Source organism: Micrasema longulum, unplaced genomic scaffold (assembly GCF_059751315.1).
Source record: "Micrasema longulum isolate JH-2025_06_02 unplaced genomic scaffold, ASM5975131v1 h1tg000222l, whole genome shotgun sequence".
NCBI lineage: Eukaryota > Metazoa > Arthropoda > Insecta > Trichoptera > Brachycentridae > Micrasema > Micrasema longulum.
In genome coordinates, this window is record NW_028277427.1 from 637,435 (window position 1) to 661,405 (window position 23,971).

A 23,971-nucleotide genomic window follows, 5' to 3' on the forward strand; every position below is an offset into this window, starting at 1 on the left:
AAATATCTATATGTGTATTTTAATGTGTATTAATATATTTCTTATCCTTCTGAATGTTGTTTATTACAGTGTTAAAAAAACAATCTTTTCATCTCAATTTTCACTATCCTTATAGGAAATAAGACAAGCTATTTATACAATTTGACAAACTCATAGTCAATTAGAGGAACAGAGTAAAATTCAATTAAAATCGTGGATTCTAGAATATAAATTTTGAAAATTTTGTTTTAAGAAGTTTTTGTCAAATATTGTTTGAATAATTGATGTACCATATTTTGCGGACAATAAGACGCACCCCAAAATTTATCTATCAAATTTAAGTTTGGACGATAATACGCATCGGGCTATGAGACGCACCCCAAAATTAATTTATCAATTTTTAGTTTGGACGATGAGACGTATCGGACCATTCAACGCACCCTAATTTTTGGTTGAATGTTCAGATCAAAAAATTGCGTCTTATGGCGTATTAGCGTAACTAAAGGAAGACCCATGGCCTCTAAAACGGTTTTTCGGTATGTGAAAAGAGTGCTTCTTTTAACCTCTGTGGAAATAATTTTAAAAAATAGTGTAAAAATACCCGAACACTAAAATACTTTTGTAATTCAAAAAAAAATTAATGCCGCTGCGACTGAACTAACTTTTTTATGATGTACCCGCAGTATATCATGTTTGACATTATTCATCGTCACAAATATATTTTTTTTTTAAAACAGGTTTATGGGCTGTTATTTTTACGGTTTGAAAAAATATATGGCTCCTGTGTACATCCAGAACGTCGTTTTTATTATTTACGTGTTTCATTCAACTTGTCTTAGTTTTATTGCATAAAACCGCGTTTTTATTTGTTTTTGTCTAAGCTGATTTGTGTTTATGTGATTGGATTTATTATTTTTGTATGGGTATTATAATAAACTTATCTTTATTTTAATAAAAAATAAAACGTGTGTTCGTCCTCCGTTTGTTTTTTTTTATTAATAAAATTTTATTAGATGCCTAAAACCTAAAACAAATACAGTGGATTTTTATGTTTAGTGTCGTTTACAATAAATTTCGAAAGGTTTCGTATGATGCTTTAGTTTTATTTAATACTAGCGGACCCGACAGACGTTGTCCTGCCCAAACATTGGCTAGCCTGCTATTTATTACCTTGGAAAAATACATTTTATTAATAAGTAGGTACCGAGGTACTTGTTTATGGTTGAATTCCAAAAAACATTTTTTTTTTCAAATATGAAATTCTTTTTGCAAACGTCAAACTCCGGTCGTCTCACCAACAAAAGGGTGTACTTATGTAGGAATACGATTTTTAAAAATGTATTGAATTTAATATCATTTAAGTGTTACCAAAAATCCAATTTAAAAAAAAAATGGGTAAAAATTATAAGAAATTTAAGGATTGAATCTGATTGAGATCCACACAAAACAAATGTTGTTTGTAAACATTCAAAAACAAACTTTTTTTTACACAAAAAAACAACATTTTTCCATTTTTTGCAAATGCATTCTTTTTGAATGCAACCCTGGTAGATTGATGAATAAAACATTTATGCTCCGAACTTCTTTTTTGCATATTCAATTGAAGATTTTAATAGCCATAAACACGCATAGCGCAAAGATCTATATTTTTCTAAAAACCACACGTAAATCGGTTAAGCCGTTTAGGAGTACGGAGACATCACTCGTACAGAGGAATTATATATGTAAAGATAAATAAAAAAATCAAGTGTATTCTAATATGTTTAATCCTTAGAAAAAAATAGATTCTGAATTTATTCATTATTCATAAGCGATTATCTAAAAATGCATTTTTCAACGTATTTTAATTAATGTTTAAAGTAGTGTTGATATTTTAAATGCTGTGCAGAAAAAAATAAATATTAAAACTTTGAAAATGAGATCACTTAAACTGGGGCCTTGATTACTTGGAGAGATTAAAAGTCATAATTCCAATATTATAAAACAATCCCCGCCTTCTAAAATCTCAGTTTTGAAAGTTTCGAGCCGGTTTATTTTATTTCATTTTATAGCAATTAAATTCAAAATAAAATTACTTTGGTTTTCATCTATTAAAATTTAGTTGATTTCTGACCGGTTTCGAAGCTAACAAGCTTTCTCATCATAAATTTGAATAATAAATATTATACAATTTTAAAATTTTAACAGTGTTTACTAACAAAGATGAAGAACATTTAAGAGAAGGTAATACAGAAGTCTAGGCATCTACAGGGCTTATGACCTGTCAATGGCTGGTTTAAGTGGCCACTTTACACACCGTGTAACATTCACCATTCTGCCCATATTTAAACATCTATATTCCTTCAATTCTTTCATCTGTTGATATTTGTGAAGTTAAAGAGCTGAAACCTTTATTTATGCGGGTGAGATTCATCTAATTGAATTATTTCACTTACATACTAGAAAAGGACTAAATTTGTTGTTTTTTCAATTTCTATACTTCTTCATGGACCAGGTGGATTTATCAACAATAGTTTAAGTTCGTCCAAATTTTTGTAGACAAGGACTGGATTTAACTCCCTGGGGGGCTGTTTATATTAACATATTATGCCTAGCCTTTTATCATCTTTGTTGTAATATGTTAATATAAACAGCTCCCCGGGGAGTTGAATCCAGTCCTTGTCTACAAAAATTTGGACAAACTCAAACTATTGTTTATTTGTTTATTCGAGTATTTGATTTAAGGTTTTACTTATAAATCTGGTATTACTCCTATGCCTCGGTCCAACCTTATTCTAGGTTAACAAATAAGGTCTTCAGTATTTAGTAGTCACTGTTAAAATGATAAAATTGGATAAGTATACTGACAAATATAGGTAAACTTCTGCCTTGAGTTTTCTATTGACGACCAGTTCTTAAGTTCTGCAAATTTCTATTGGTCCTTCTCAAATACGAATAGTTTTCATCTTATGGACTGGGAAAAGATTTGATATTATTTCTAAAATACTTGAATATTGGTGATATTGAATATACATTCGCCGATTCGTTGTACTACGATAACGAAATAAATAAATCAAATGTTTGTTCTATTTTTTTATCGCCTGTCTTTTTAGTCCATTACTCACACTACGTAGAGAATAAGAGGGGGCGGGCCAGGGTACCTACCATACGTAATTTCGTAAGAAAATAATTTAAACGAAGACGAGAGCGAATACGAAAGTCAAGTGCCGAACATGTTACGCCTAAAACGCTATTTAAGTTTGCTTTTATCCATGAACATACGCAAAACGATACTAACAATAATCTAACAAATGCTTTACGTATTTAGGCCTAATCAAAGGAAACTGTATAAATGTCTGATTTTTCGCGTTTTCTGGTTTTCTGATTTTGTATTATTTTATGAATGTTATAAGCATTCACTATGGCGCTATTGTTTAGACGGTTATCCGTGAAATAAGAATCACGAATTTGTTGATTACTGTCAGATGCCAGAAATAAATCCAAGAAAGTTTTTTTTCTCAATTGTTGTAGGTATTGTGGTATTATTGTCGTGAATTATTCATAAGTTCCTTCCAAATCCTTTATTTATCACCTGCTGACAAGTTTTTTAATTAGAAATAAAGCGGTTTATTCCTTTAAAAAAAAGGATACATAATTATTTTATAAATACACTACCAGTGTGTTTATTAACTATTTTTTTTAATTTTCCAGATAACAGTTGAGTTTTACGCAAGTATTAATGTACTCCGCTCATAAATCTCAAACAAATAGAGTATGGACAAAAATATATAATTTTTAAATCAATATATCTATATCTTTGTAATAAAAACAATTCAGTTTATTTTTATTTCAAATAATTATAAAAAAAAATGATTTTTTTCTACTAAGTTTCCGTATGGAGCATGCATTTTGATTATAAAATTATCGCTTTGGACTTTCTATTCAAAGTTTTTCAAACTAAAGAAAAAAGTTTTTTTGCAAACAAATACGTGAAACCAACAACATAGGGCGCTATCAAAATGCTATTAAAATAGTACACAAGAGAGATCGTTATTTTTTTCACGCCGGCAGCTTCCGAAGTAACCTGTAACGTTAAATCTCTCCTGCTCTCGACTTTTAATATTCTTGCCATTTACAAATTAAGTAAAACTAAATCTTATTTCAGTAATCCTAATTGCATATCATGTAAAAATCATAATTTACTTATTCTACTGTAATTAAATAATATTTAATCATTATAATCTAACACCGGTGGCGGCTGTTCCTATGCTTACACCGTACGAAATCGAAACCCGCAAAATTCATATTAGAATCGAATGTGACTGTTCGTACTAACGATCGCAAACACTTTCATTCGTTAGGATTGGCTTTATAGTGAGAACCTGGGTGACGTCATACTCTTTCTGTATTTCAAGCCATTATTGCCAAACCATCGTAACCAACGGGAGCAATATATTACCGGAGAATATTTTTTTTTCTTAATTTTTTAGGAATATACTTTCGAGATCCAAGTTTTATTCCCAATATTTATTGTATTGACATCGATAAAATAAATAGACAAAATAGAGATTCCACTGGGCTACAAAAAAAAAAAAAAATTGTCTCGGAAAATAAAATATGTTACTCAGATAGTATTTTGTCTCCTAAATTCAAAGATGATATCGGTTTTTCAAATTTATGCAAGGTTTTAAAGATACGGGCATTTACGATTTCAACTTTTTTCTCCATTCTAAGCTGCACGATATTCAAACATTCTGACACATCTAGAAATTGCGAGTAACATTTTTGAATGTTTGCCAAGCTACATTCACCAGTTGATTCAATAGATCCTCGACCTTGTCACCATGCATTAGTGATCGCATTTGTGGACCGACAAATATTATCTCTTTAATTTTCGTACCACTAATTTTAAGAAACTTCTCTTTGAGGTGCATGAAACCAGGAGTATTGTCTATGGTTTTGACGAAATTCTAAGGGCGATGGAGAAATTACGAGCACATATTCAAAAAAAGATAAAGTATTAAGTGCACTTTTTGGCACTTGTCAGACAAAAATCATGTTGATCAGTGTTATCAAAGAGTATTTCTCGTTAAAAGGAAGAAGTGTTGCAAAATATTGTGTTTGTCGGTTACGATGTTTTGGCGATTGTGTTTCGATTTCTCTCCCGGCAGGCGATTACTCATGGCTCCTCTCATAAATTGTTATTGAAAAGTTATCGGCCCAGGAAGATGCTTTGGCTAGATTACCTAAGTTAAGTCGAGAGCTAATGTTGTTACGGCTTTTGGGGAATCCCACACCCACTTGTGTTGGTACCCTAGTGACAAGTTTTAACGAAACTTTTGCTTGGTGGGTCTCGCGTAAATCAGCAATTTTAAAAATTAAAACACTAATTCAAAGTAACAAAGTTAAATGTGTTAATATTTTTTTATATTATAATTATTGTATTTCGACATATTCATATATTACAACTTTGTTTGAATTATATTTTTTCACATCTTTTTATTTTATTTTAAATTTATTTATAAACCCTTACGGATTACATTCTTATATTATTTAATATTGTCGATGATCGCGCTACTTGCTAGATAGCGGACGGACGTTCCTTTATGGCTTTTTTGCTGGTTCGCAGAATTTGACGTTGCTATGTCGAGCCAAAATCGGCAGAACAACATAAGCGACCTTTTTGGCGAATTGCATTTTTTTAAGGCAAAGTTATTATGTAAATTATATTACCCCATGCACAAATATTAAAACATCATAGCTCTTTAAAATTCACCTGCTTTATTTAAGAATATTTTTTTTATTTATTAAAAGAAAACCTCAGCCGCTGTAACAAAAAAAAATACAATGTTTACAAATAAACCAAAATTATATGCCAATTATAGTTTTTTAAGTATTTCTCCACATCATTCCATTCTTCAAAAAAAAAAAGTTTTATTTTTAAGCTTAGCAAAATAACGTTACCGACGACAATGTTAGCGGTTACGCTAGCTCGCACCACTGTCAAGAGTAAAGCTAGGGTTTCCTAGGACAGCGGTGCCCGTATCTTAACGGCCGTAGTGAATGGTGATGCGGTGGACAGCCGTCGTAACGTTGACTAGAGAGTGGTTTCCTAGGAAAACAGTGTTATCAACACCATTTAACACCGTTTTCCAGGGAAACCGATCTCTAGTCACCGTTACAACGGCTGTCCACCGCATCGCCGTTCACTACGGCCGTTAAGATACGGGCCCCGCTGTCCTAGGAAACCCTAGCTTTACAGGCAAAACAGCGTTATCGCCTCTATCTTAAAAGTGGAGGGTATTTAAACAATTTGGCTGTCATTTCAGTATTGGCAGTAACCAACCATTTTAAATCCAATTTACCGAATTATTTAAAAAAATATACATGGAACAAAAAATATAAAAAAACCTTTTCCTGCACAATTCACTATTTGTCGCTTACGTTGTTCTGCCCGTGATGGCTCGATGTGGTATCTTCATTACTATACTACCGGAAAAATGCAATTACCTAACTTGTACCAGGCTTCTTCCAACCTTAATGTTCGAACATCTCTCTTTTGCGGCAGGCTCTATCAGATTCTGTGTCAAATCGGCACTTGTCAGTTTCTTGATAATGTATATATTTTTAAATCTTTTTTATACTTATTTAAGAAAAATTTTGACAAAATAAATATAAAATTACATGATAGTTGGAACATACATAAATAATAATACCTTCTATCTCTTTAATAGAGTAAAAACTCGTGTTTAGAGATGAAGTTCATTTTAAATTCACACGATTACGCGGCACAGTGGATTGGAATGACTTATTGAATGCTTAAAAAAATGAATTAGTATTGCGTTGGGAATCACATTGACAGTTCAGTTCTTATTGGGCCGGAGAGAAAATGATTGTACCCACAGCAGAATAATTATAACATTTTCACTAGGGCTCAGTAGGCAGCAATAAATTCAACACAGCAACCTACAAGTAAATGTGAAATACACATATACCTAGTACATGTTGCGCAACCAGTTGATGATAATATTTTTGACGTTCTCGATAATATTTGAAATTACTCCGCCTGTGACCTCACAAACGCTCGTCTGTGAGTTCTACTGATTGAGGAGTTGGCTTCTCGTAAACATAAAATCTATCACAACACTCTATCGTCAGTTGATTTTAATGAACCTGTGACGTAGTTTATTTTCATTAAATTCATATTTTCGTGCGTTTTCAAGAAACTTCGCGGTACACTTAAATGCTCTTATTTTTACCTCGTGTAAAAAAACATTTTTATATCAAATTTTCCGTCTCACTGAACTTTTTCATTGTTATACGGTCTTTATTTATTTTTAAAACTATAATATAACATATCATTTTATAAGGATTACCTACAATCGTCTAGTTTTTAACTAAAAAGCATTTATTTTCAGTACGATGTCACTAAACCATGGTACATGTGTCTGTGGTTTGGGTCTAGGGCCAATATCGTAAATCACAACATAACGGCATAATAATTTTACAGCTTTTTTGTAACGTTATAATAAACTGTTTGAGGTGTTTGAAACTATTTTCAATAAAAAATACACTACCAGGCATGTATGCGTATATTTATTTTTTAGATACGTGTATTTTTTAATTGACATTAACCCTTTACAAAATGTTGTCAATAACAAAATGAAATTTCGACGTTAGCCCCTTTATACCCAATGCACAGATTTATATAAAAGTGACATTTAAAAAAAGAAATAACCCATTAAGCTTCTATTTTAAAGGTTTGTCAGCAGGTAAAAAAAAAAGGATGTAGAAAGAGTAAATAAAAAATCCACCACAATACCCAGGCCAATTTGGAAAATACATCTTACATTTTTTTGCAAATGACAGGAATCGAACCCGCAACCCTCTAGTATCACAGTTAGCTATCTAACCAACTGCGCTACGGTGCCTTTGTACGATGCAGTTAAAAAAAGAATATTAAATGAACTTAAACAAATTATGCATTATTTTGTTCTTTCTTTTGATTTTATTTATGTTTTTGCGAAATATATTCGATAAACTTACTAAATGGTTTTCGCCGCAACAAATTGATTCATTAAAACAGGCATTTATCTATAAAGAAACCGATTGAAACTTAAGGCATGTTTATATTTCTGGTTTGCCAAACTCTTCATATACTGAGCCTATTCATATCTGTAAACTACTTCCACTGTCCATTAAAACAATTGGTACAGAGAAAATGTTAAAAAGTGGAGCTAGGTAGAAGTAAAATGAATAATTTCATTTTCCCAAACCAATATTGAATCACCTGCTCCACAAACATATCGTTCGTGTTACGTCTTTGTTCTTTTAAAAAACGCAAATACGTAGGGTTTAAAACTGTCTTAACATTTTTTTATGTATATTATGTCTTTTTTGTATATTCTCGCATGTAAAAAAAAAAAAGTTTATTTTTAAGTGTCCTCGGTACGAAACACCCCAGTGAGGTCGCATAATTTTTATTATTTATTTTTGTTTATCATAAAAAAAATATGAATAAGTGAATGAATGAAAGTAAATTTCGCCAGGGCGTTTTTTTATGCCGTTTTGTCTAATTAATATACTTGTGTATGTAAAAACCAATAAATTTTAAATCTTAGCGATGTTCTTTGTTACTAAACGGTCATTTTAGAATTTATCAAAATGGCGCTGATGGTGGGGTGGAGTGAGGCCTTATCCGTTCAAACATAGTCTATTAAGTTAGTACAACGGAGATATGAATGATGTTATTATTTTCCCATGATTCCTCGTATATTTTATATGATTTATTATCACTCATTTCCATAACATTATCATTATCATTGTAGATACATCACTATCACCCTCATTAATTATTGATCATGTCATTCTCCTTAATTAGTTGTAAATATTACAAATTATGAGGAAGTTTGACATGTTTATTTCTGCTTTTTGCAGAGGCCGACTACACACTTGACGACTCATTTTGGAATGAAGAGAGTCCTGTCGGTAAGTCCTTGGGTTTTGATATTCCTTAAAATAGTGATTTGAAAGCTACGGTTTATTAAAATATTTTGTCATCTTTATTTACTAAATTAAACATTAGAAGATTTTAGCCAGTTTTTATTTTTTTCAAATCTTTTATTTATTTATTATATATACGGTCTAAGCCAATTACAACAGTTACATGAACAAACATAAATACTCAAAACTGAACAAAAAGAACATAAAACTAAGTAGCAAAGACAACAAGGGCAAAACAATAATTATATACAATATATTCATAAAAACGAAAGACATAAAACTTCAAGCTAAACCATGCCATTCCAACTTCAGTCGTGAAGAGATCTACAAAAAGCCGGAAGATCTATCCCTAAGAATTCCAAGTCATGTGATGAATTGATTAATCTACACATTCTGGACATTGGGGCATAAAAACAAAGATTGCTTTTAGAAGATTTAATAAATAACAGATTTTGACTTCTGGTGACATGGTTGAGAACATGAAAAGAAATTGGTTCCAACAGAGATGTAACATCACTTATGGCATTCAGTATTTTGAAAATGCATATAAGGTCCATCTCAGTTCTACGTCTCTCTAATGAAGACCCCGAACCTTTTTGTGTTATGCTGACTAATAAAACAAACAAAAATATAATAGTAAGGGCATTAGGGTTTCCAGTGATTAAAAACTTGATGTTTTTTTTTTAGTATAAACGGAAGTAAATGTTTTTAGCCTTTAAACAAAAACTCTTTAAAAAGAAAAATATTTTTTATAATATTTTGAATTTTTAAAATTTAAATAAGTTTTAAAAATCAGTTTTTTTGAAAGTCAAAAAGGTTTTTGTTTTTTATACTCTGCATAAAAATTTTTGAAAAATTCAGATGGACAACAGTTTTTATGAATAATTATTTATTTACACCCATTTAACATGTACATAATGTTAAAATCTGTTCATTAAAAACACATTTTATCCGTTTTTAAAAAAATACATAAAATAAAATATGATTATGTGATACGTGACAAAATAAAAAAAATGAAATTTTTTTGTTGTACTCAAGTATTACTATGCTGTTATATTATAAATCTGAAGTAATAAATAAAATCTTAAAATGTCATGAATCGTATTTAAGTAACGTTCGTATAACATTTTGATTCCCAAAAGATAGGTTGTATTTTAATAAACTGATAATATACAATGTTGAGGCAAATAATGCATCTCTTTTTATACCATAATAGCAGACAAAGTATTAAATAATTCAAATAACATTAATAACGTTTTATAAAAAACATTACGAATCAAATTTATGAACATTTGTAAATCTTACCGCAACAATTGCTGACCGGTACAATAATAGGATTCCTTAGCCACACAGTTTTAACCCTTAACATTGTTAGGTCACAGAAGCAATTATTTATTAATACTTCTCTTTCCTTTTTGTCTCGTGCGATGCGGTTAAGTTCGTAATATGAAGAGGTTCTACCGGCTAGATAGAAATGGAGAATATTAGACATTGTACTTGGTATCCGAAATAAGGCATCTGTTTACGAGTTTCACAATAAAATCCTAATATAAGCTAAATTATGTAATACGTATCTTCACCCCGTATTAAAACAGGCCCAATATTTTTAGAAATTGAGTAAATTAGTTTTTTTTTCAAACATATTTATTTAAAAGTAAAAAATATTTTTGAACTAAAAATAAATAAAAAGCATTTAAGATGTTCAATGAGTTGCTAAAAGAGATTAAGGATGCTGACTATATTGCATTGTTTCGTGGGATGGCGATGGTTACGTTAGACAAACTCCCTTTTAAGAAACTAGAGCGTCCATCGTTTACTTGAATGTATAAAACTTTATTTACTAAAACGCATTTAAATTGAAGTTATTCAGTTTTAAAAACAAAATTCCTTCTCATTTAATTAGCATAAAAATCAAAACAGAGTAACATAAATAAAGTATGATTTAAATTTTAAAAATAAAAATTGGTCAGATTCTTTATAAAACAAATAAAACTTTATTATAATTAACTTTTTTTAAATTTATTATTGCCTTTCCTCACTTAATGATGGATAGGGCACTGCATTAGTACACCAATCGCAGCGTATCCTGTTAATTTTCGTTACATGACGATAAGATGATCAGTACTACGCTTCAGATGCCAGTACTGGGACTATGAAATATTATAGTGTAAAACATCTTTATACGTAAATATTTCTTAACAATCATCTCGAGAATTCAATCTGAAACATCGTGTATGGTTGGTAAACGAGCTTACAGTTTGATCACTTGCGGATATTTTCATATTTACGATAATATAATTCTAATACATTTTAAAAATTTGCTACTCAACGCTGTTTGTTTTTGATCAAATAATATATTTTGTTTTATCTTTACACTTAATTTTTAACAGTTTTTATTACTTTTTATTTTCTTAAAATGCTTTTATAAAATGTCTTATGGTATTCGTCCAAATATATGTTGCTTGTGTGCCTGCATATTATTTTCTAAAAATATATGTAAAAGCACTAAAGGCGTTAATCAAAACAAATAACACATAACATGACAAATTATTAAAAAATTTCCTTCTTTTAAAAAACACGCACTATCCTGGATTCAAACTAAAGTTATTAACTCTTTTTTCTACCATATATTTTGTTGCCCTTTAATAACAAGGTATATCGTTGTTTTTTTTATATTTCACTTCCTTTTTTTATTAAAAAAGTTACTTTTATTACTTTTAATCTTTTAAAGAAAATTTTTTTTTTTCTTATGTTTTACAAAAATATTTAACCTGTCTATTTATTAAAGGAGCAAACATTTCTTGTGTACCCACGAACAGGCCACGCGTTTGTGGGATTTTTTGTGTACTATTCTTACTGATAATATTATTTTAATTGCTATGTAATTATTCTTATTTTTTTAATACTTTGTTTCCTATTTTATGTATATTGTACATAAAAATGACAGAAAAACATTGTAATATAGAAACAATAAATTTAATTTTTAACAATATTTTTCACTTCGCTTAAGAGATTTTCTTAAAAGATATGTGTAAGTCAAAAAAAAACTTATCATCAAAGGACTAATGATAAAACTTAACATATGTAAGCTTCACCAATATGTTTCAACTGATTCAGTATTAAAGACTGAAAGAGGAAAATTCGTTGATTAAAACTTTTGAAGATTTCCAGTCATGCTTTTGTTTAAAACTGTAGTTTTAAGTTTCAAAAGCAGGTTAATTAATAATCTACCAGTAAAGCAATATTATGGTTTTAAAATAATGTTGAAAAGGGGAAAGTAAACCAATGTTTTGATTACAGGGGAAAACTATGCAATACGACGATGCAAAAGAGGAATATTGAATGGTATTTTTGTTTTAGTATTTATTTTGGGTTCATAGTATCGTTAGACCTTCAAAAAAGTATCTTCACATCAATATGTCATTTGTCGCGGCTCCTACTCTTATATACTTACATAATCAATCGCTTTAACTTTGACGACGCACCCCTCCTTCCCTGGGCAGGCGTTTAATACAGAACCCTCTTAGGAGATTGCTTGACCTCTGAACACGCCGCATGGCCTATCCTGTGTAGCAGAAGTTAAAAATAGCCCTTGTATCTACGTTTTATTTGGATGTTGTCAATTCGTTGATAATACTACGTATTGTCATCATCATCTATAAAATAAAGTTACATACTTGTCAAAACTTTTGCATACCCCCTAAAGAGTTTTTAATATCAAAATATTACAACAAAGATAAATAACATTTCGTAGAAGGAAAAATAGTAGACTAGACATCTACATGGCTTATCACCTGTCGTTGGTTGGTTTAAATGGCAACTCTAGACACTGGGTATCTCATTCATCATCCTGCCTTTATTTGATCATCTATTAGTAATTAGTTGATTTTCTGATCATCCCTACTACATAACTACAATACACAATATAAACAACAAGGATCAAACCTTGGACCTTAACCATTTATGATATTTACTAACCACATTGTAAAGAGCTTAAAATTTTCTAAATTCCTTTTGTTTGCTGATGCCCTAAAATCTTTAAAACTATAGAAACAAATCAAAACTGTCATGAGTTATAAAAATATCTTGGTACGTTAGTCACATGGTGCAACGACAATGACCACTTCAATAAACATTAATGCGTAATCATCCAATTTACAAAATAAAATAATAACCACTAATTACACATACAAACTCGATAACAATATATTTAAAAGTATTTCAACTATAAGAGAGCTTGGCACACTAGATTTTAGACCTTAATACAATCATCATATCGACAATACGAGTATACAAAAAACCTTCCAAAACTGGCGGATTAATTTTACGAATATCGAAACCATTCAAAAGCTCAATTGCTGCAGTTACCCTTGGGTCAGGAACATTTTATAGTTTAATTCCTTAAAATCTCCTCTACGATATTTATAAAAAGCTAATTGAATTCGTGTAGCGTAAATCTCTTAGAACAAATGCCTATGAAACGATTTACTCAATACTTTATTTAATTACTGTGAGTGACTGGAATTTTTTTATATTTCAGCCTAAAATTCACCAGAACTTTAGATTTATTAACAGTTTTACATGAAATTTTATCCGGTAAGATGTATGCTCAAGATATTTTATCTCAAATTCACATCCATATTCTAAATCGCGCCACTCGTTCTAATGCTGGGAAATTACAGAACAAACATTGGCTTCTTTTTACTGATGCCAAGAATATTCAGGATTTACAATGAAGTGTCCAAAGACAGTTCGGCTGATGGTACAGCAAAGAGAGTTATTTAAAAGAAAAATAATTAGCTCACTTTTTGAAAGATATAACTTACCGACAAGGCAAAAATGTCTTGTCTCTTGTCGCTCTGAGATAACAATTATATTTTTTTTTCTTTTATTAAGTTGTTGACAATTTGTAACCTATGTTGTTTTTATCATACTTTTTTTCCTTAATTTAATTAAATTTTTAATACTTGTTTATATACAACCCATAATGGTTTATTAAATAACCTGTCCATTGATTTAATTTAGGCCAGGAGGCCTAATTACAGTGGTGAATTACATCACAGAGCACCCAGGCTTGAGAAAAACCACATTATTAATTTTTGTGTTCTCACCGAGAATCGAACCCGGAACCTTCCGTGCGTGAGTCAAGCGTCTTGACCACTACACCACGGAGGCCGCCTGAGGCCGCCACATAAGCTGAACCCTTCATCAATGCGGGTGAGATTCACCTGATTGAATTATTTCACCTACATATCAGGCAGGCAACACCTAAAAGTTTTTTGAAATATTTATGCTTCTTGGATCAGGTGTATTCAACGCATCAACAACGTTTTGAGTTTGTCCAAATTTTTGGAGTCAAAAACTGGAGTCAACTCCCTAAAGAGCTTTTAATATCAACATATTACAACGGATATGTGACAAATGTTACACAAAGTGTTAAGTGGACACTTTAACCAGCCATTGACAATTCAGTATTCCTGTAGAAACTAATACCCGTATGCAGAGACAAAACTTAAGGTGAGGAAAGTACATTCTATCGTTTTCACCTTCGGGTTATTCTCCACATTTGAGATTGTAATGTACTTTCTTCACCTTAAGTTTTGTCTCTGCATACGGGTATAAGACTTCTATATTCCTTTCTTTTAAATGTTTTTCATATTTTTCGTAATATTTTTATTTGCGCAATTTTCGACAAAAAATGTTTGACTAGTACGAGAGAAACGAATTCAACCTTTAAATCGATTTTCGGGTAAATAGAGGGAGTGGTTTTACTGTCATCATCACCATCAAACTTGATCGCACCCTATGGTTCAAAACGCAATGCGTCAGTACACCAAATGCAAACTTGAACATTTCTTGGTAAGGTGATCATTCTTATGCTTTAACACATTGTAGTGGTAAACCAACTTTAAAAATGTAAAAATCAGATTTATTTCACCCACCTGGATGTCAATTTGTACAGACTTGTCAAAGGTTTGAATCCAATACTTGTCTCTCAACATTTAGATAAACATAAAGTTTTATTAATCATAAAATAAACAGTTTTATTCGCGGTGTAAATATATTTTTAAGTGTTTCATTTAAAGTGAGTTTTTGCTTCCGCTCGTCTCAGGTTTAGAGATTTTTCCTTAAAAGCTTTCTCTCTGGGAATTATGAGATCAAATGCAAGCTTTCTTTGCCAGGTCCTATATATTTACATTGCGAGCTAACTCCCTTTCAATTTACATACAAAGAAATGAAGGCTCTTAAACGAAAAATAAAATCTTTTTTGTGTACACGACAAATATTTTCGAAAACTCGTTTTGAAGGACGTTATTGAAAATAAAATGAAAATGCTTATTACTCCAATTGCTTTTTGTATTTTAATTTCGTTCCTTTATTTACATACTCAAATGCAATAATAACATGTTTCAATAAAAATATATTGAATAATTTATATATTTTCTGTAAAGAAATTGGTAATATGCCCATAAGTTCATTAAGTTTTTTTTAAAGTGAAAGCTTTTTTGGGGTTCTTTTATTGACATTGAATAACTCTGATCCGTCACGCTTAAAAATTAAACGCTCATTCGACTAAATTCGAAGAAGCCGAGCAAAGCACGAAAAATTATTTACACATTCCTACGGATTTTTATATGAATGTGAATTTATGTCAGTGTTAATTCATTTGATCCGTCCGCCTTAGATCAAATATTCGTTATCCGTGGTGTAAAAGTTGAGATGCTTGACTCACGCACGGAAGGTTCTGGGTTTTATTCCCGGTAAAAACATTTAAAAAATCATGTGCTTTTTCTTAAGCCTGGGTGTTTTGCGCTGTAATTCATCACTGTTATTAGGCCTCTTGGCCTCTTGTGTGCGAAGAAAAATAAATTCTGATCGAGCGAGATTTGCCTCTTCCGCACTTCCGGCGCTCGGAAAGTGCCACGATTACCGTTGATTAGGTCCACGCGAGGCGTAACCTGCCTACTTAAAAAAGAGTTATTTGTTTAATTTTTATTTCAGTACTACTATATTTTACTATTATACTATTATTTCGTTGATTTCAATGATACTTTTATTTAGTTTATTTGATTTTGTATTAATCTAAATTTTTATAATTTACATTTTAATACTAATGTCTTATTTTCTTTTTTAAATTGTATTCTTTGGTTTTATTTTTTATCACTTATACCTTGTTTTTCTGGATTATTATTTTATTGCATCACACGTCATTTTATTTTAATCTAAATAATTTTACTATTATGGCTTGACACGGGCACAACCTAAAAAGCCTTATAAACTTCACTTTTATTTAAGCTAGTGTCATTTTGAATGAATAAATAAACGTCATAAGAAAATCGTAAAATAGTGAATCGGGTTGTGGTCCCGTGGCTAGTGTTGCGGACTCGCGAATCAGAGGGCCGACGTTCGAACCCCACTTTATGCCAACTTGAATACCATTTTCCAATAGTGACTTATTTACAACTCGTTAAAATGGCCACCAAAACAGAAATTTAGGTTAATTATAAGAACGCTAATATTTTATTTTTTTGTTAGAAAAAAAGTCTTAAAAATCTCAATAAACATTTTTTTTTGTTTATTCAGAAAAACAACAGCAATACAAATAAATATGCACAACATTATACAAAAAAACATAAAATAAAGCCAAATTAGTTTTCCACATAAATACAATTATAAAAATGCAGTTCAGTTAGATATAATTCATAAAAGTGCATGTGTGCGAGTTTTTTTTTTGTTTGAGGATGCATGTGTAAAAAAGTGGAGTGGTTTTGGTAGGTATGTGAATATGTGTGTGATTAGATATGGATGTGAGGGTAGGTTTATGGACAGGGTGAGTGTGTGTTTGATATGAGTAAATAGAAACAACTTAAATTTATAATGTAAAAATATTTTTTTTTTATAAAGAAACATAATTTTTTTCATTTAATAGTTTTTTAATTTTGGTTTTTAAAGTGAGTTGACTGCAGTTAAATATGTCTATGTTATTGAAAAAAATATATAATTACGCTTTAAGCGAATCAGAGGAGAGTTCTGTGCATAGTTGGTGTGAACTGTAGGTTCATGGAAAAGAGATAGCTTCGTGTGACGGAATCATTTTCTTAAATCAATAGATCAACATTTAAAATCAATTGGTGTTTTTTGCACCGTTTTATTATTAAATATTTAACTAGTTTCGGAAGCACATCGCTATCTTCAGGGTTAATCGCAAACAAACTTAATATGTATTGAATGTACACGGCAAGGAGTAAGTGAGTGTGACTGAGAATGTTAGGAAAATGAAAGAGGATATGGTTTGATAAAGGAAAAATACCACAAACGCCAAAAATAAGGGTAAACGAACAAATCGGGTGTCTCAAAAATTACAATTTTTCGGGTTTCGGTTAACGAATTCTTATCAACACTCATTCATTAAACTTTCAAAACGGTATCAAAAATTTACACTCAAACAAAAAAGGAAGTGAACTTAGTAACTTCCTAAAGGATGTGCAAATGACACACTGATCAAACAAATAATAATCGAACAAAAAGCTTTTATAAAAATTATCTTAAGAGTCCCTATCAGAACTACCTCCCTTGGTATATTCGAAAATATTAATGTAAAATCTATAAAACAACTTTATGTCAAGCTCTGTTACTATATGCACATAAATATATATTATTCTCTACCTTCCGTTACAAATACAAGAGTTACTAGATACTACACCCTGATACTGCAAAAAAAAAATACAACCTTCGGTCAAAGAGGATTGGCCTACTACTCGGTTAAAGTGTACAATTTACTTCCATTGTCCATAAGGACAGTTAGTTATTACTCTCAATATAAAATAGCTATTAAGAAATGGATAGTGGAGGTGGGTTGCGCACGGATCGATGAGTGAATCAAGCCAAATAGGTAAAATGTGTGTACTGTTTATGAAATTTGATCTATTGGTCTGGATGAATTGGTTATGATCATTATGATTATTTTACTTTATATTGTTTATTATGTTAATGATAATTAGGTTGATTAGATTAACTACCTATTTTAATTATTATTATTATGTAAACTTTGTTAAATAACTAATTTAAGGCATGTTTCACATTTTGTAAAATGTTTCCCTTGGCACGGGACACCCCAGTGAGGGAACATTATTCTGTATAAAAAATAGAATACAAACAATGTAAAAGTGTAAATTAAAAAATGAAATTTAGAAATTAGAAAGTCGCTAAATGTAAATTTAATTTTAATGAATTATCAAATAAATTTAAGCAGTTGTACTTTTTTAAATATATTATTATCTCTCCCTAAACCCCCCAACAACTCAATGTTAAAAAAATTAATTTACAATTGTCATCATGTTTTCCCTATTTTGCACAAGGCACTGCATTCACACCCTATTTTCAGCTTTTTTGGGTCATTTTTGTTGCATGGGAAGTAAGATCTTTCGTTTCCGTTGCCAGTCCAGGAACAATGAAATATTATCTTGTAGAACCGCTTTCAAAACTCATATTTAACGTTCATAATAAAAAACAGTATATTAAAATGTACTTTGATCATTCAAACTTACAAAAAAAATTATCGAATATTAAAAAGGTTTCAATTTAATCCCATTTTTGTCCAAATGTTTGTTGAAGTTCTTAAGTTAAATAAATTTGCATTTTTAAATATTTTTCCCTTGTCAGTGGGGTCAAAGGTAATTAAATAGATTATAATGTTGTCAAAAGTCCCTGAACCTTTTGAAACTCGCAAAAAGTGTTAGAAGTTTGAGCGCAAAATAATAGCACTGCGTTAACTGAAACTTTTACTTCCGTTGCCATCTTGCCGCCATTTTCAGTACCTATTTCAGGTCATACGCTTTATCCAGCCACTGAAAATAAAACTTGAAACCACTTGAATTTTTTCAGCCTTCAAAAGGACAGCCGCCCCTAATAATAGCGTCCTTAGACAGAGAGGGTGGTTAAGGATATTCAAACAACACCATTATTTCACTTAATATTTTCTATGCTAATATAAATCGTGACGCCAGAAAGCTTACGTTTTGAGCTTTATGAGCAGCCTAAGTGAAATTATTCTTGCATCGATGTCTTTACGAAGTAATACGATGCATGTTCACAAAGTATATATTATTTAATTGAAATATGAGTAACATACTTATTTTAAAAATAATAATATTTAAATCATGTGATCAGTTAACATAAAAGTAATATAAATTTGTTTTTTTTGGTTTATATAATAAAAGTATAAAAATTGGTTTTATATTTTAAATTGCTTTGTTAGAGTTCTATGTATTCACTTTTTAGTCAAATGACTTTCATTGAGCATTCTTGTTCCTGATTTTAAAAAAAGTTACGTTAATGTAAAAATAAAAAATAAATGGTTCTTTTTCTGTCAAATATTTGTTTAGTTTAGATAACCATTTTTTATATTCTAATACGAATTACATTCTACAAAAAATTATCGGCATATGACAATAACCATCATTTTTTTTACACCATATTAGTTTTTTTTTATCTTAAATGACATCAAATAGCTTTACATATTTATATTTCTTTTTTCCCTCTATTCAAGTATTTTTATATTTTTAAAAATCCCCAATACTCGTACATATGTAAATATATATATAAGACTAAGTAAATAAATATAATATTAAAGAAAAAAAATTGTTTTGCTTCACAAGAGGCAAAGAGGCCCAATTACAGTGGTGAATTACATCACAAAACACCCAGGCTTGAGAAAAATCACATTTATTTTTCTGTGTTCTAACCGGATATCGAACCCGGAACCTTCCGTTTGTGAGTCAAGCGTCTTGACCACGTCACCGCGGAGGCCGATAATCTTTACAAATTGTCTATTTTTTTTAGATATCTATTTATATTATATTTGTTTTTCTGTGTCTAGGTGGATAAATAATACAGTTCTGTATGTGAAATAGAACCAGAAAACTGGACGAGTATTTTCGACTTGATTGTTGCTCTTAGATAAAAATCTTGAATATAGAAATTGAGTGAAGATAAGTCCGCCTCGCTGTGTATTAAGTGGCGCATTCACCAACCATTCTTGAGGTCCTGGGTCCAATTCCTGGCAGGGTGCATGTCAAATATTGATTTTAAAGGTTGTTTAAGCTGCAATATTTCATTGCTTTTGATATGGCATCTGAAGTGTCGGAAAGATTACCTCACCTTTATGTAACATATCATCGAAAGTGCAAAAGTGTAAATGGTGATGATTATTGAAGTAAAATTTACTATCATTTAATGACAACAACAATTGAGAGCATTGGAAGCAAAAATAGCAAATTCCCGTTTTAGTGTTTTCGATAAAAAATAACAAAAACTGCTACACTAATGCCAAAGAAAGTAAGAAATTATATTTCTACTGAACATAAACTTTAATGTACTTATAAATTAGCTCTAATAGTAACACGAATTCAAAAAACTGTCTTTATATTTGTATGGCATGGCCATTTTGAAAATTTTAATCTCAAGCCTGTCATCGGTCGAACAAAATGGTTGATGGTTATTGAAACCATCAGAAATAGAATTTAAAACAACATTTGCAACTCAATTCATGATTTTTATAAAAATTAAGTTTATAAACTACAAAATGACATCATAACCAAAAAAAAATTCTTTTGGGGGTTGTTGTTTTAGCTTCCAATGCCCTCAATTACACAACGAGTTCGAAATTCACCCAATATTAGATTACTTTTATTGTAAATAGTCTCATGGAACTGCAGAGTAGAAAAACTTTATAACAACCGCAATGGAAGACGGCTATTATCAAAATGATTTATCTACGACACGTGGCGTTTCTCACAAGAGGGATTTCCGTCATTATTAACCTGTCCTCTACATAACCCGCTCATAATTCCCACCTTGCATTGTACCCCATGTGACAACTCACCCCCTTTTCCCTGATCTGATATTTCTCGTTCATCTTTTTTATTCAATGATAAGACGAACCGCCCTATAAGTCTGAAAGATCTCATAAAATCAAGGAATATGATAATACAGAAGGAAAATAAGTATATGGATCATTTTATGGAATATTTTTAAAGGCCTGAATTATAAATTTACTTTACAAAAACGGATAAAGACGTAAGTACCTAGTTTTTTGGGTAAATTTCTTTCTACGCCTTTAGATTTAAAAGAGGTAATAAATATGTGTTACTCATTTAATTCCATTTTCAACAATATGGTTTGAATTGAAAACAAATAATTCATTGTTTAATTTTTAATTTTATTTAATGCGTTTTTTATGTAATATTCCAAATAAGTTAATAATTTTACAAATGTTAAACTTATGTTTTAATCAAAACAACATAATATATCATTTTCACAAAGATATTATTTTAATCAATATTTGACTTTACGGTAATCATAAAAATAAAATAAATCTCAAATTTTACAGCGTTTCTTTTACATGAAGAACATTAGAACTCCAACTATCCGAATATATTTGGACCGGACCCCATTCGGATAATCAAAAACTCGGGTAATTGGATTTTTTCCGTAAAAACGGCTTATTTTAATTCATTACTGGATGTACTCGTATGCTGAAAATGGTAAAAAAAACTATTCTTAAAAAAGAGCATTTAATTGATTAAATGAAAAGGCAACACTTTTAAATGTTAAACGTAATTACAAGTCCTGTATATAAGAACAGTTTGTACGCTGCGTATTGTAAATGAAAGTTATTGCGAAAAGTAAGCTGTTTAACGAACAGTGAATAAAAGGACAATAGCGAGCGTAGACAGAATTATTATTTTGCGGATCGCAGTACGTTTCCATCTTATTTTTTTTTCCGAAATTCTGAGAGTCATTCTGATCAGCGATTCAGATAGTAGAAGTTCGGATAATTGAAGTTCTGCGTCTATAAAATAACGTTGTGCGTGTTTACGTCACAATGACAAAATGTTTGCCAATACCTTGTTACGCGCTCAAAACACGAAGAACTTTTTTAGGTCTTGTATCCTGAAAAAATATTTGAGCACAACGCCTTCTGCAATCCTTTAAATTCCTAATATCCCTCTATATTTGCCCTTGCTCATTCACCCCTTTCTCGTATCAAACTTCCATTTCTGTTCGTTGTTTTCTCACCCGAAGACAAAAATCGACACTGAAACTGTGAAAGGATCACGAAAATACACTTTTGATAACGTATTTTATTTATCAGGAAGAAAATATATTTGTTTTCGAAATCATTTATTATGTTATCCGATATCTGACACGTGATTACATAATGCTACATAACTTGAGCATTTCAGTGTCAACACAATATTACACGGGTTTATTTATTTATTGCTGAGATTACCATTTTACAAGAAACGTTACGGATCTAATATGTTTCAGTAATCCAATTTGTAATCTATTTTGGTTCTCGTCGTAATTCGACCTTGTTAAACTACCTCTCATTTTGGTGATCCTAATAACGAAACCTAATTAAAAATGACTATTTATAATTTTTTAGATTGGAAATTTAAATAAATTATAACATTAAATATCACGGTCTCACAAAATCGTATGAAATATACAGTATTCACAACGAAAAAAGTTCTTTGTGATTTGGTTGAAAATCAATCTTTACACATCATTATTTTCGTATCTATGCAACAGACACATTTATGGAACATATAAATATCAAATATACTTATAATTGATCATTTCAAAGTTTGAAAAATATAACAGATTTAATTTGAAAAGTGATTTGTTACAAAAACTTGTTTTTAACAATACTATTTTCTTAAATGTATGGAGTTAAGAACATATTTTATATGGCAAAAATACGTTTTGAATAAATAATATTATTTTGTCTCACTGATTAAGATTTGAACTATGAAATTTGATATTAACTATTTTTGAATATTTACCCCTGAATTATAATCTTTTTAAAGAAAGTTATTTATTTAATAAATTGAAAAAAAAATAAAACAAAAGAAATAGGAACGAAACGATTACTACATCCAAAAAATGAAACCTCTTGTGCTTGGTGGGGGATTTATTTTTGTTTATATATTTCATACGAAACTTTATATTTTTCCTTTTCTATATGAATACCTTACTGGGCATAACCCGTATCGAGGTATTCATTTACATTATTTTTGTATTGTGTTCTAGTAAATAATAAATAAATATTAAGATAATAAATATAAATAGCAAACATGCGACCATATTTTTGAGTTCAAATAGATTACTGTTTTGGTGGATTAATAGCTAAGGAATATTATCTTTTTATAAAAAATTGAGTGAATAAATATACTCGTATATAACATTTTTATGCTAACGTATTTATATACATTCTTTTTATCGATGAAATTCATTTTCTGGGAAATGTAGAGGATTGGTATTGCAATTAAGATTAGAAAAATCATTCAATCCAACAGAAAATAATTTCTAATTTAACAATTTCATCTTTTTTTATATCTTTTGATAGTAAGGTAAAGTAATAATTTGCTAAAAATTTAACCAAACTAAAGATTTACCTAAAAATTAGTGTGCACAAGAAAGAATTAAAGAGTAACAGATATTTGTGGATATTTTCGAATTTTCTACTTTAAAATACAATACAAAAAAATTGTTTACATTTTTTTTTGTATATTAAATTTATCAGTCAATATTGGACTGTCATGTTTTAAAATAAGTTTTTTACTTAAATATGGAATTTTTTATATCCTAAATTTCATGTATGTAATAACACAAAAAAATCTTATATATGATTGCAGGTGCTTTTGAAACTAGATCTACGAGTTCAAAGAAAAAGTAGATTTTTAGAATAATTGAAGACGTTCCCAATTCTCACACATCTTAAATTCAAAGAATTACTACTTTGCCACGCTTCGTGGAGCTTCGATTGCTAGTTTTTCTCAAAGGCAGTCGTACAGGGTCCCCTTTAGATCTCGCAGTTTTCCGTAAGACTGAGAGCACTTGACAACCGGGTCGAGTGTATGGAAACACGGTTAAACATTTAAATTGCGATGATTTGCTTATAGACAGAGACGGGATGTCAAAGAGAACACAGGTGCACTTAAAA

The 23,971-nt window shown here is 30.2% G+C and overlaps 1 protein-coding gene across 1 annotated transcript in view; it reads left to right on the plus strand.

Annotated features, from left to right (window-relative positions):
* The window catches only part of mmd (disintegrin and metalloproteinase domain-containing protein mind-meld), a 673,422-nt gene that overhangs the window by 297,672 nt on the left and 351,779 nt on the right, over positions 1-23,971 (plus strand). The window contains exon 3 of the mRNA XM_088243654.1: positions 8,896-8,946. Coding sequence (XP_088099780.1) covers positions 8,896-8,946 — 51 coding nt within the window. The remainder of the gene's footprint in view (positions 1-8,895; positions 8,947-23,971) is intronic.